Genomic DNA, 14,752 nt, shown 5'->3' with positions numbered 1-14,752 from the left:
ATGCCCCCTTTTTTTTTTCCTGTCGTATTGCACATCAAAAAAATGAAATAAAAATAAAATAAAATTCTACTAATAATTCACAAATATTACAAAGAGACTGACCAGCGCATTCGAGAAAAAACAAGCATGGATTAACAACGTTTGGATTTATGTATATAAAATTGTCAGGATGACCAAAATTTGGATAACCAAGCTAATCAGGACCAAAATACCACAACTGCTCAAGTTCAACTGATCATTAACGATCAGCCAAACTGATGAGTTTTACGATCATTCGTTTGCCTACATAACATCTGATTCAACTCAACAGACGTCAAATACGACTTATCTCAAATTGAGTTTTTTGCTCAATCATTTTGATTGATGGTAATTTGCATCACTGAGTTGTAAGATATCATTGAAACATTGCAGCTCGCCATATTTTTAGTTTGGCTAAATTCGAGTTTCAGCTTCCAAGTTGAATTAGCAACTTCACACTTGAGTAAATACGTTCGAAACACAATAACAAGTTTTGTTATCATCATAATCAAGATTATTAGAGTTTCTATACCCAACATCATAATTTCATGTGTATTTCATAATTATTATTACTTCATTATTCATATTATGGATCTTTATGAATCAAAATTTTATTTTAATTTGTTCATAAAAATTATGGACTCAAATATAATTTAATATGAACAAGTTTCTCATTTGTATAATTTTTAATTGCATGCCAGATAAGGAAATATATCAAAATATTTGACATATCTTATCCAAATAATTTAAATGTGCAAAATATTCATGATTTTAAGCATGAAAATTATCCATAATTTTGCAAAGATAATATTTCAAAAGATCAAAATTATCAAATATTTGAAATTTTAAAATATTATACCAGCCAAACAATTCCTAAATTTTGAAAATACTCAATTTATAAAAGATTCCTAATTTTCCAAAATTAGAACCCTAACTTCACCCTAAATCCTATTTTTAACGCCGCCACCTTCTCCGACCAAATCATTAACTGTCGACCAACATCCAGGGACGGTTGACCACTTCCAGTCAGTCCCTGTTCCCTTACCGTCGTGAAGTCAGCCGGAATTTGAAAAAATGTCCTTAGAATCGTGCAGAAGCAGCGACTGGTTTCTTCGAATTCCGACCATTCCACAATGGTATACGGTTGGATCTTAGTTCCATGATGACGGTGACTTCTTGGTCTACTTTTCTTCTCCACATCCATTTCCTAAATGGTCATAGATCTGTCTGAAATCGGCCAAAAACATACCTTAAAAACGCTCAGGTTGGATGTGCGATTTTCCGGCCAAAACGCCGACTTCGATCTCTGGCCGATGGCTTATGTTGGTCGCCCCTATGTGGGCTTTCGTCCGGTGGACCCAATCGTCGGAGTTGTGTACCGTACGGTGGCCAGTGGTGTTGATTTTAAAGTAATGGTTTTTTGTCCAATTTTGGTTAAATTTTAAAAATTTCACAAAAATTAAAAAATTGTATTTTTTTAAAAAAAATATAGCTCAATCATATATTAAGGAAGAGGTAAAAACTGTTCCGATATCAATATAAGAATTTATTTATGTTGAAACTTAATAACATAATACTGAATGCGAAATATGAAACGAATATTACCTCCGACCATTGAATATGAAGAACACCTTGAACACTTCTTAAATTTCTTCTGATTGTTTGAGCGTCTTCCAAGCACTTCAAACCTCACGATTTATGGTGTTGCGTAACTTTTGGTGTGTATGGTTAGAGACCCAAAAAAACATCATCATCGAATAAGTTTAAATTTAAATTGTGACTTATAATGATAAGATATTTTGAATTTCAAAATATGAAAACATTATCAAGATAACCAAAATATGATTAAGATAATTTATCAAATAAAATTTTAGCAACTAAATTTTACAAATATATGTTCAGTAGATAACATAAAGTTTGTAGATATTAAATGTTTTAATTATCGTCGTATGAATCACTTAATAACATAAAATTTTATAACTTAATAAATCTTTCTCAACACAATGAATAAAATATTATATATATTTCAAGTGTCCTGATTTTTAGTTAGCATCTCTTGGTTTCATCCAATTTTTTAAAAGGGACCCCTCGAGATTTTCCATATAAATAGTCCCATGCACTCCTCATTATTCTCACACCAAAACCAACTCTTATATCAGCAACAAACAAAGAACCCAAACTACAATATTTTCGTCATCTCAATGGAGGCAGTACGCAAGATGGCATCTGAAAAACCGGTGGTGATCTTCAGCAAGAGCTCGTGTTGCATGAGCCACACGATCTGGACGCTCTTTAGCGATTTCGGAGTCAACCCCACGGTTCACGAGCTCGACAAGATCCCGATGGGCCCGGAGATCGAGCAAGCGCTGTCGACGACGCTCGGTTGCAACCCCACCGTGCCCGCAGTGTTCATCGGCGGGGAACTGGTGGGAGGAGCGGATGAGGTCATGAGTCTTCACCTCAAGAGGACCCTAAAGCCCATGCTCAAAAAGGCTGGCGCTTTGTGGGTCTAACTCGCGATCGGATCCGATAAGAGTAATGATGCATTATATCATGCATGTATGATAATATAATATATATATAGTTAGATTAGTTAGGAGGGAAACAGAGTGATGAGCAGATTTTATATGTATGTTTGCTCCAATTTTCCTAACAGCACTAAATAGTACGTGTAATATATGCATGGCAGCTTATAATTATGTACTTTTTAACTAGCAATAAATCTTCGATATTTTGGAACTAAAATCAAAGTCTGTCTCATTTTGTTTACCTCATTCATGATCATAATATTGATCTATCCCAACACAAGATTATTAAAATGGTTAGTTTTTTTTTTGGCTGATGACCAAGATCTCATGTTTGGGACAATATTTCGTGTTCAAGACTCATGACAATATTGTAATTCTAGAATTTTTTATACAATTTTCTAAGACAACTTTAGTCTTCCTATTGTTTTTTCATTTTTTTTTTTACATTTTTGTTACATTAAAAATGATATTGATAAGTGTTGGGAAATGTTTGACAAGAATATATAATTATCATCTCCATATTTTGTCAACTCACACAGAATTTTTGGAACAATTAAGCGCGACATTTATCGTCTATAAATGTCGGTATCGATTGTACTGTGTGCATCATCAACCTTTTATCTTTGCTATAATCAACAAACATTAGAATGTTATCAATTAATAATTTACAATATATATAGTTCACGGATTGATAAAAAACAGAAAAAGAAACGTTCGATTTCCCTAGTTTAGGTTGAATTCTTACTATCCTAAGCATATTTTAGGTCATTCGAGGTCTTTAGGAAAAGATACGAGTCTCACATGACCAAAAAAAAAAATTGGGATAATGCCTTGGGTAACATCTCAGCCCTAGATTTATAGGTCACCATCTTTGTTGCCATAGGAAATGGGAAAATAAAATATCTATTTCCAAAAATAAACAAATAAACCTTTGATGAACAATACTAGAAAATCAAGATTTTCTACAAATCCTTCATGTATTGTGATCATTTATTTATATCAAAAAAAAAAAGATGAAGGGAAAAGAAGCGTCCAGTCGATTCATACTCCAAAAAATAACTCTACGTAACTTGTACAAACAGGCAGTGTTAAATTGCCCTGTAATTCTTGGTTTATCATTGCTTTCCACAACAAAACCCCAGGAAAAAAGAAGGGGTGGAACAGGAACGCCTTCATGTTCATACCCTGTCAATTCTTCCGATGAGGGAATGAAAGACACGGGCGCTGCACGGTTACAGTTAAATCATGGTAAAAAATGGTGAGCCACGTCGTATCATTTTCATTCCGAAAAGAAGAGCATAGATAGAGACAACTGGATCCAAAATTTGAGCAGTGAGGCAATGCAAATACCTAAATGGGAAGTTGCACGGTTTGTTATTATTCAAAAGGCTAAGGTGTTGTAAGATCTCTCGAGACTCGAGGGGCTGTATAGATTTATTCGAAATGAAAATGGTGGCCATGTGATTGTATAAAGAACACAGATGATGCATCTTGCAGAAAATATATGCAAAGAACCTATATATGGTTTCAAAGGGAGGCAACAGATTATGTGACGAGTTGATAATTATTTTCAGCTCGAGGTGTGAACCTTGCTTCCTTGACTTGGGTTACTGCCACCAGGGACGCTAGATTGGGGAAGGGGGTCACTCTCAGAGAATATTGAACCGACTGAAGAACTTGAACTGTTTGTCGAAGACACTTGTGATGAAAACCTGTATTTTCTTGAACCAGAAAGAATTTCAGGCCATAAGTCTGATGAGGATGATGATGGAGCCAAATTTGCGTTTGTGGATCCCACTGGGTAAGGCGCAACAGGCACATCGGTCAGAGATGATGTCGATGGACTGTAACTCAAAATGCTCATTGGGTGGTCGAATTTGCAAGATGGACCAAATTTGCATACTCCATTTTGGGAGTAATGAGAGCAGACTGATGCACCCTGAAATCAAAACGAGCGATTATGAGAAAGGTCAGCATGATGAAACAGAAGAGCATATGAACAAGAGACCACAGAAAAGGCGAACAGGTAGCAGCTTGGGAGTGTACACAATGATAAAGATCGAGTGAACATAACGAGGAAATATTAAACAGAGTTAAATTCTTACTGTGCGTAAAGGCAGACCTATCAGACTAAGCACGAAATCTGTTTTTGGTGCATTCCATTCTGGTGGATGGTGATACTTACATGTAGGCCCAAATCTACAATGCCCGGTCCTTAAATAGTACCGACATTCTAGTTGGCCAGGTCTTTCTGCAAAGGCATGTTCCTCTAGACTGCTTCTTGAGAGGCCACCAGAAGAAGTTACAGAAAGATATGGTCCAGCATATGCGGTCGCTGAAGGATATAACGGTGCTAACCCATAAACTGGGCCTGCACCGCTGGTGGGTTGAGTACTTGGCGAGGCCACAGGACTAACTGACGCCTATACCAATGTACTTGTACATGTTAATGTAAAATACAAGCATCAAAACATTCTTCAGATTAAACAACAAGCTTCAGCAGCACCTACCGGATAGGGGGTCCAACTAGGAACAGGAACAACTCCTGGGGAAACGAGCAAGGGGCCATAATTCCCAGGAACATAAGAACCCGAAAGCACAGTTGGTCTGGCAATGGGCCAGTTGCTGGATACTAACCCATATTGTTGAGAAGATTGGAGAGGAGACTGCATGGTTGGATAAACAGCAGGTGCGAGCATGGCTGCAGAGGCAGCCAAAGCCCCAGGGACAGGGGCTTGAGGTGGCACATGTATCCCAGATGGCTGAGGATGATCAAATTTACAAGTGACACCAAACTTGCACTGCCCTGTTTTAACATAATATGAGCATTCATTTTCGCCCTGCAACAAGGACAACATGAGAGCTCGATTTTTTGAGAATATTATGTAAAATGAAAACAAAAAAAAGGGGTAAAAACATGAACATGATGAAAAATTTCAGAGTGGCATACCGGCTTCAAGGGATATCCGTAAAAATTCAGAGTCAATGGGGCTGGTGATTCGGCACCGTGCTTTGGATGGTCATACTTGCAGGAAGCACCAAATTTACACATTCCAGTCCGCATGTAGTACTACAAAATTGGTGCAAAGAGTGTAGTAGTTATCATTTCACCAATCAAATTACTGTGTGCATAAGAGGGAAGATTGGTGCTCAACAGAAAGGAAAGCAGATTACTTAATGAAAAGGATAGAATTATAGAACAGCAAAAAGCAGTTACATTGATGACAGAATAGCAAGTTGTAATGAAGTAAGTGCTGATTGCTAACTGCAGCACAAATGTTTAAAGGATGTGACCTGATAACTATAAAGGCCACTTCAGATGTCAGAGCAAAATTGGGAATCATGAAATTTACATTCAAGATAGTATGATCTTATTAAATTATTAAATAGAATTAGCTCTTTTTTTGGTTGTTTATAGAATCAATGTCATAGGAAACAACAAAAAAACCCTTAGATGGACAAAACACGGCATGACACATTTCTCTGCAGAAATTATTGAGCAAAACATAGTCAATCTGAAAGATATAAACCCAGGATGGTGACAGACGAAATATGAGGGAGAAAAAAAATCAAACTTGCATCTTTTACTGGTATAGCTGATTCAAGTTAGTATGGAACTAAACCTTGGAGAATTATAACATGACCTCCTTACTGGCTACTGCAACAGAAGTAATTTAATGTTCCAGCTTGAATTAACTAAGAAATTAATATTTTTTACTCCACAAACAATAGAAAAAACAAAGAGAGAATGAATAAATGGTTAGCAACACAAAATTTGGTTGTTTAAAAAAGGAAATTTTGAAATTCTATGACAGAATCTCCCATGTGTACGTTGTAGATTCTAACATTTAACACAGCATTTAAATCTTCATATACAGGAGACAGACTTACAAAATTAATTTTGAAAATCATCGGAAAACAACAAAAATCAGCTTATTATATTTGAACATAAGCCAAATGAAACAAAGGGAAATAACTCAATAATACAAACAGCGAGCAGACGAAGCACCATCGATCAATAAGGAAAAGCTTAGCCTCCCAAAATAGATGAGGCAATTAACAAATTACTTAAGGTTATGTCTAAAACATGCATCTTTTGCCAACACCAAGTATTTGAGCGCGAGTCAGAACTGTAGAGTCTTTAATAAATGCAGTAACGAGAAGTAATTGGTTATATAATTAGATAAATGATACATGTACAACAAGGATTACACACACGGTTACATGTTGCTTTTGATATTACAAAACTACCTCATATAGCATAACTCAAATAATTATAGGTCGTCAGTAAACAGATCTTCCCAATTCTGCAGACTGAAATAACGTTAAGAACTTGCCAAAATGAGAACCACCTTTCAGTTACCCATTTTACATGCAAGGAAAAGGACGAATGCAAAACAAACAAACAGAGACTCGCACTTCTAGAACCAACAAGATGACAAATTAATCATTAAGAAGCACCATCAAAAAATTGATGCTTATACAGCATCAAACAAGCAACGAAAAACTCAAGTTCAAAAGGTAATATCGAGCCCTTATTACTTAGAAATATGTGATGTATAGTGTATACCACGTAACAATCTACATATTGTACCAAATTATTCCTATAGAATTAGGCATGTCAATTTATACTGAAAAAGGATTAAACATTTTTTACATGAACGTTTGCAAAGATTTTAAATCGAAAGAAACACAAGTAATTATATACCTGACAGACAGGTTGCCCAAAACGTTCGGGGAACTCACGTCCACCAGCACTCAAAGTTCCCACTGCCTATGGTTAGTAAAACAGCAATATTTTTATCAGTTTATGAGATCATCTAAAACGTAAATTTTTCCCAGTTTTTCTTAGCATACAGCAGATATACTTCGTTAAAACAAGAAAGGTTCCACTTCTGCCCAAAAACATATCAAATTTAAATTCAACAGTACACGTGCACCAGATTACTGCCATCGTGGAAATGTAAATGTCTCTTTTCCAATTTTTTCCACTTCTATCTAATCTATGGAGCATAAACTCCAACAAAACCATAAAGAATTAATTTTTAACTCAAATTGCAATAAAATATTTGCAAAGCCCGTCAAGCTATTGACGTAATGATCCTAAAGCTGATACTATTCCCAGTCGATTTCATCAAAACAAGATCCAAATATATATAAAGCTTCGATTTTTACCGAAATCATAATAATAAAATTTAAAAACTTGATAAAATCCAGCATTTTCTCCAAAGTTCACAGCAATCGTTCATTGAAAAATCAGAATAAATCATTAAATCTAGAAAACCCGATGATTTTACCACGCTACGATCACGGGGATGATTGAACCTGCACCGATTGCCGTATCCACAGAACCCAGTCCTCAAGTAATAGATACAAACGGGCTCATCAGGCCTCTCGGGGTATGAATCGGACCCACCACCAAAACCTAATCGCCACATAGGTTCTGCATTCAGGGAAAAACCCACCTCAACTCAATCAACATTACGAAACCTCAAGCCGAATCCAGAAAAATGGGACTCAAATTCAAGCGAAATTCAGATGAAAATGAAATGCAACAGACCTTCAAGCCCTGTTTCGGCGCCGGGTCCCACCCATTCCTCCACGGGTACCACCTCCATTGCTTGGATCCCACTGTACCTCGCCATATATGTGCACATAAAGAAACCCATTCTCTCTCTCTTTCTATGATATTTACACAACTACACCGTACTNAAAAAAAAAAAAAAAAAAAAAAAAAAAAAAAAAAAAAAAAGATATTTGCAGATATACTGTTTGTGTATAGGTACAAAACTCACAGATTTGTGTGTTAGAGAGTGAGGCTGTAGGGGAGAGAGGAGTTCTTGATGGATTGGAGAGAGCTTAGCATCTGAGGGAGAGGGGTGTATTTATCACTAATGCGCACGTACGCACTTGTTATTAAGTATAATATTTTTTATAATTTATTTTGTTTATATTTAAAATATAAGATCAATATTTATATTTAAAATATAAGATCAAAATATAATTATAATTTTAGTTTTTATTCAATTTTGACATTGATTTCGTGTTGATGTATTATCAAAAATTCAAAGTATATGATTAAACATGAATTTGATAACATAAACCACCAAATTTACAGAAAAAAGAACGAACATATGAGAGCAATATTTTCATTTTTATTCGATTTAGAAATATTAATATTCATATTAAATAACTAAATTAAAAGATTATTGTTATTACAATTTGATAGATTTAATAAAAATAATCATTGTCATTATATGACTAAAAATATATGTTCTACTTTTGTTGTCTCTAATGTAAACCGAAAAAAATTCTAAATTTGTGAAAAAATCAAATTTGAGGAATTATTATGATCCCGACAAAAATGTAAATTTCTGAACAAATTTAAAATAATAAGAATAATTGATACACATTTGGTATGAAAATTAGTCTAAAATTAATACATCTTTTACAAAAAATTTAAAATAAAATAAAAGCTGTATTTGTTTAACCTCGGGAAAAGAGAAATATAATTTCTTGTCCACTAAAAAATAATTATGGCTATTCTTTATGAGGAAACAAATAATAATAATAAATAAATAAATAATTGACTGTAACGTTAAAAAGCTGAGGGAGGGGAATAAAAAGTCCAGCCAGAATCAAATAGCAAAGTGCCACGTTCCCATCAATGACTTGTAATTCAAATCTCTCCAAACTTTAAAAAAAAAAAAAAAAAAATTTGGTTTGAATTTCACTTCAACCTTTTTTGTTGGATAGCTTCCTCATTTCAATTTGATTATATGTTACATTTATATTTTTCGATCTCTCGGATCTTTATTTTTCGACAATACTTAGGGAAAAAAAAACAATCAAGTAGGATTGGAGAAAATATTATTCATTGGCAATAAATCGCAAGTGAACCGGAAAAAGTATTTTTTTGTTCATTCTATGAAAATTATCATACAAATCTATTTTGGTATATTATATTCCTTATTTTCTAGCTGTTGTATTGATCGATTTATCGTTCTCTTAAATTTTTATATTTTCTAAATATTTCTCCACTCTTAATTATACTTCTCAATGATAAATGGATTTTAATTTTCATTAATAATTTTTTAAAAAATATTAAAATCAATATATTAGATGGAAAATTTTGTATAGATAGTGTGTATTAATATGTTATATATGAGCCAAGGTGTGCTAGAAAATATCACTATTATGTTTCAAAAAAGTTGGTGAGCCTTGCGTGCTATATATTAAATGTTTCCTCTAATATTAGAAAAATTATTTAATTGCGTTGAAATTTTGTTTTAAAACAAAATAATGTATATAAAAAAGGTAAAAAAAAAAAAATTGAATGCACATTTGTATTTAAACCGTTTATCGAACATGTGTGATCCTTAACAATATAATTATCTAGTATATTTAAATACAATATAATTATTTAAGCAATTAATAGTATAATCGATCTGGCCAACATTTTTATTTTATTTTATAAATATTATAATAATAATTGACTTTTGGTGTGTAATCTAGTATAGATTATGCGTGGCGTCCACAAGATTTAGGCACTTTTTAAAATGGCCAAGGTTTGAGTCATTCGTGCCTAAGTGTCTATGCATTCTTTGACGAATTCGAGTGTTGTTCATGAATGTAAAATTGATTTTTATAGAATATCGTCTTAATTTCTTACTTCTCGTACTAATTAACACATAAAAAAGAAAATAAAAACGTGATACAATAACTGCTTTAGAAAACCATCTATCCAATCATGGAACGAAATATTTTTGACTAATTAAATAAATATTTTTTTTTATATGTGCATGAAAATTAAATCTAAGCAACAACATCTCAAGCCAAGTGCAATGCCTTAAGAGTGTGATCATCTACGAAGATGTAATTTTTTATTTTTTTTTGGACAAAACGTATAGAAATTTTACTGAAACGTCTGCTATTCTTTTTCTTAAAACGTGCTAGAATTTTTTTTTTCCCAAACCTCACATAGCATTCAGCCGAACCATAAAATATTTTTTTGACATCATTTTAAAATAAATCAACAAACTATAATTTTAAAACCAAAAGAAAATAGTTTGAAACATATAATCGTCAAACGTTTTACCAACCTAAAAACATTATTTGAAAAGTATAGCACATACTAAACCTCTCAAAATCTCTCAAAACATAACTAAAAAGTCATAAAAATATTCTTAACATAACTTAAAATCATAAATAATAACTAGTGCGGAAAACTAGCGTCGGTCCTCGGGTTATGTGCACCTTCAGTCCAGCAAAGTCAACCATCAAGACCTCCATTAACATTACTATCATAACAACCTGCATCAATCACATCTAGTGAGTCTAAAGACTCAACAAACCATAATCTTGATAACAAGTAATACATATACAGATCACATACAACCGTGAAAAATACTTGTACTTAAAATATCATTTTCATGAAGATGTATAAACTTTAAAAATAACCATCTTCATAAACATTTTCATGATGCATAGAACTTTAAATAAAAACATTTTCATAATCTTATGCATAAACGTTTTCATACACATTTTCATATAGACATAAACATATTCATATTCGTATCCATATTCATATCAACATATCCATATCATCATATTCATATTCGTGTTTGTTGAATTCAGATCGTGATTGTGACTCGTATTCTTAAACGCATTGGGTGATGGATCAATCTACATGTAACCACAGTACTGGGCGGCGGGGACACCAGCAACACTCTCACCGGTCGACTGGGCATTGGCCTTACGTATTAACATATTCGTGTCATTGGAAATACGATCGTCGGGTTCCCTCTGGGGCCTTCTCCCGTAAACGGGCTCCCTCTGGGGCCTTCTCCCTCAAGATATCTCCAATTGTATTCGTATCAATGGAAATACGATCTTCGGGCTCCCACTGGGACCATAACCCTCACGATATCTCCAACATATTTAGTCACAATCCCTTCACGTCCTTCAAAATTTCGTATTTCCATCACTTAATAAAAACATGCATATAATATCGTTTTTCTTTTAAACCAAGCATGCAACATATCTTTTAAATGTCAATGTTAAATCATAAAAATCCATAAACATTTAAAATAAACGTTTTAACATATAAAAATCATAAAAAGCCATAAACGTTTTAAAATAAACATTTTAGCAACATAAATGTTTAAAATAAACATTTAAATCATAAACGTTTAAAATAAACATTTTAACATAAAAATCCATAAACATAAAAATTCCATAAACATTTAAAATTGACATATTGACATATAAAAATTCATAAACATTCATAATCATTGAAAACAATCATATTAGCATATGAAACAGTATTCAGGACACTGCCATGACGTTTACTAATTTCTAGGTGTAAAAAGACAGTTTTACCCCTGGACGAAAAATTTCACGTTTTTGACTTTTTCTTAATTTCATTGACCCTAACATGTCTCAAATAATTATTTAAGCTTACTTGAATTTTCTCATATTTTTATTTAGCTTAAATCGAGGACTTTTAAAATTAAACTTTAAATGTGACGTATTAATGCGTTTTAATCCTGAATTAAACCAAACCTTAATATAAAATTTCCAAATTATAAAATTAGACTTATAATAATTATTTAAGCATAAACCTAATTTTTCATAATTTTATAAAGCTTAAAACTATGTGTTTCAATTAATTTGGTAATTAATATTTCGTGCGGCGATTAAATCCCGAATAAATCCAAAACTCATTATTTTGACTCCAAATTTTAAAAATAACTTTTTTATTATTTATTCTATCCTTCCAAATCATGATCCACCCCCGTGGACCCATGGATTCTATTTTTGTTCTTAAAATCTCGAAATTGACACCTTAACGAACACACAGAGCCATCTCCCAATTTACTCGAGCCACGCCCAAGCCACCTCGAGCCAAACCCGAGCCAACCAACCTAGGAACCCTACTGACCAAGCCCAACCCATTAATCAGCCCTTAGAACCAAGTTACAGCCCCTGCACCTAGGACTCGTATGCATGCTTGTGTGCGTGTGTTAGTATCCTAGGTGTATTAGGTTCCCTAGTTGCCTAGGACTCATCAAGCCATCTAACCACTAACCACCCATGACCCTTACTGCCCCTGGACCACGCCCAGACCCGAGCCACCCCCAGCCCGAGCCCCTGAGCCACGCTCGAAGCTCTGCACCAAGACAGCAGCCTGCACGCTATGGAGTTCCCTCACGCTTTACTCATTCTTCTCGAGCCAGCAGCGAGCCCAGCCACTCCAGCCCCTGACCCAGCCCTTTCCCATCACCCTTAGACCTAAGGACCTAGCCTAGCCCAGCCCAAGCCCTCTGGCCGAGCCCCTTAACCATTTGCGCGAGCTACTGAACCTGCGCGCCCCTCCATGGCTTCCTCACGTCTTCTTGAACCAGCAGCCAACCAAGCCACCACAGCCCCTGCCCAGGCCCTTAGGCACCCTCCTAGGACCCTATAGAGTTTACCTAACCCAGCCCAGAGCCCCCAGGCCGAGCCCCTTAACCCTGCACCTGTTGAACACCTGCGCAGCCCCTTAATCCCTCTCGGGTAGGACTCCTCCCCAGCCCTGGTCTCGAGTCCTAGCATGGCTAGGACTCTATCCCTGACTCATACCTGACCCTAGCTAGCCCTGATCCCAAGCCGAACCCAAGCCTAGCCCTCATGACCAAAATCGAACCCCTCCAACCACCTTGACAGCAACCTGATCCCATCTTGTTTCCTTTGTTTTTTGCAGTGTGTGTGGTGTGTGTCTAAGGCCTCTAACTCGTGTAAAACATGCCCTATATCATCATAATTCATGGCAGCCCCTTTAGGTACATAAAAATCATGTTTTTGGTTCACATATCATGCTTTAAAATTCATGTTTGATGCAAAAACGAAAATATAACAAAGTGCAACTTGTTTTTCATTTAAAACATAATTAAATAAATACTATGATGTGATGGATGTTTGAAGGAAAGAATATGGCGTGCCTTTGCGTTTTTAACGCACGATTATTCGTTGATGATTGCGAAGAACGACAACGACAACCTGGGCTTGATTTTTCCTTGAAGCTTTTCGAATTTTCTTTTGAATATTTAGGGGTGTGTGTGGTGAATTGATGGAGAAAGTGTTGGAGGAAACAATCTGATTGTAGGCGTGTATCATCAAGGGTTATGGGGTGGGTTTGAATATTATATAGTTAATTATCCATTAATTAAGCTTAGGTCTATTAAGCATACAAATTAGGCTCATTAGTGCTTAATTAAATTATTTAAAGATTTAAAAATAATTTTGCTTAAATAAGTTTGTGAATTTATTAGTCGGGTTGCCAAAACGTTCGTATTTTTGTTGAAAATCCGACACCGATAAAAATTACGCCCCGGCGTATAAAATCACCTCAAAACCACTTATTTTTCAAAAACAAGAAGAAACATCACTCATATTTTAAATAATTAAAAACAATTATTTAATAAAAACATTTTCTACTTTTTAGCAATCGTGTAGAAAAATATATTTTAATGCAACCGTGTAGAAAAATATATTTTAAACATGTAAATATGCATAAAATAATTAATTCATGCAATTAAAATATTTAATTAAAATACAAGAGAATTTATTAACTTGTATGCATGTGGTTCGCGTGGACCTTTAAATTTTCGGGGCGTTACATTTACACTTAAACGCATTAATTAAAACAAGGTTTTTATTAAAATAAAAACTCAGAAAAAGGTGCCGGAAACTTTTATTTTAGTTCTTTCTCCTAAGAAATTATTTAAAGACTTTGTATAAGTTCAAGTGCTCGAACTATTATAAATAAATTACTATTGTAAATTTACTTATATGTTATCTTATATTTTGATAGAACTTGACAGGATCGATAAGGCGGATAATCGTTGAGCTATAATAGCTCAGTTCTTGAAATATTGAACACCGATGAATTAAATCGAGTTTGATTTTCAAGCCAAGCGGAAGATACTCGAAATAATCCTTCATAGAAACCGATTAAATATTTTGTAAAGCATTTAATCTATATGCAAGTCGAATGAGTAAAAAATATTTTAGTTGAAGTATTTTATCAAACACTTTGTATGCAATATTTTATTATTTGAAGGACACATAAAATGTTTCATCAATGCATCTTTAAAACTATGGAAATGATAAGTAAATGCAATAAACAAATAGACACGAATTTGTTTATTGATGTTCGGAGACTT

At 34.2% G+C, this 14,752-nt stretch overlaps 2 protein-coding genes across 4 annotated transcripts; one reads left to right on the top strand and one right to left on the bottom strand.

Moving 5' to 3' along the window:
* Positions 1–2,138: 2,138 nt before the first annotated feature.
* LOC140979358 (monothiol glutaredoxin-S5-like) lies at positions 2,139–2,751 on the top strand. Its single transcript, XM_073444720.1, has one exon. It carries the CDS (start codon positions 2,220–2,222, stop codon positions 2,529–2,531), a length of 312 nt encoding a protein of 103 aa, XP_073300821.1. The 5' UTR covers positions 2,139–2,219; the 3' UTR covers positions 2,532–2,751.
* A 799-nt stretch (positions 2,752–3,550) lies between these two features.
* On the bottom strand, positions 3,551–8,360 carry LOC140979269 (zinc finger CCCH domain-containing protein 32-like). Of its 3 annotated transcripts, XM_073444610.1 has the most exons (8): positions 8,342–8,360; positions 8,107–8,255; positions 7,844–7,989; positions 7,255–7,320; positions 5,497–5,616; positions 5,057–5,386; positions 4,652–4,969; positions 3,551–4,485 (listed from the first exon to the last, which is right to left on the bottom strand). In XM_073444610.1, exons 2-8 carry the CDS (start codon positions 8,213–8,215, stop codon positions 4,117–4,119), a joined length of 1,458 nt encoding a protein of 485 aa, XP_073300711.1. In that variant the 5' UTR covers positions 8,216–8,255; positions 8,342–8,360; the 3' UTR covers positions 3,551–4,116. The 3 variants fall into 3 exon arrangements, with proteins under 3 accessions (XP_073300711.1, XP_073300713.1, XP_073300712.1); XM_073444612.1 differs by lacking the exon at positions 8,342–8,360 and having other exon boundaries at positions 4,732–4,969; positions 8,107–8,281; XM_073444611.1 differs by lacking the exons at positions 7,255–7,320; positions 8,342–8,360 and having other exon boundaries at positions 8,107–8,280.
* Positions 8,361–14,752: the final 6,392 nt, after the last annotated feature.

Source organism: Primulina huaijiensis, chromosome 6 (genome assembly GCF_012295235.1).
Source record: "Primulina huaijiensis isolate GDHJ02 chromosome 6, ASM1229523v2, whole genome shotgun sequence".
NCBI lineage: Eukaryota > Viridiplantae > Streptophyta > Magnoliopsida > Lamiales > Gesneriaceae > Primulina > Primulina huaijiensis.
Note: the sequence above shows the minus strand (reverse complement) of the source record. Positions and strands in the feature narration are given on the sequence as shown.

Bases quoted from the DNA above. Each gene is read 5' to 3' on its own strand.
- LOC140979358 (XM_073444720.1), top strand. From the start codon at position 2,220: ATGGAGGCAGTACGCAAGATGGCATCTGAAAAACCGGTGGTGATCTTC.
- LOC140979269 (XM_073444610.1), bottom strand. From the start codon at position 8,215: ATGGGTTTCTTTATGTGCACATATATGGCGAGGTACAGTGGGATCCAA. The intron at 7,321-7,843 runs GTAAAATCATCG...TACTAACCATAG, and splicing joins ATCCCCGTGATCGTAGCGTG to GCAGTGGGAACTTTGAGTGC. The intron at 5,387-5,496 runs GTATGCCACTCT...TCCTTGTTGCAG, and splicing joins ACGGATATCCCTTGAAGCCG to GGCGAAAATGAATGCTCATA.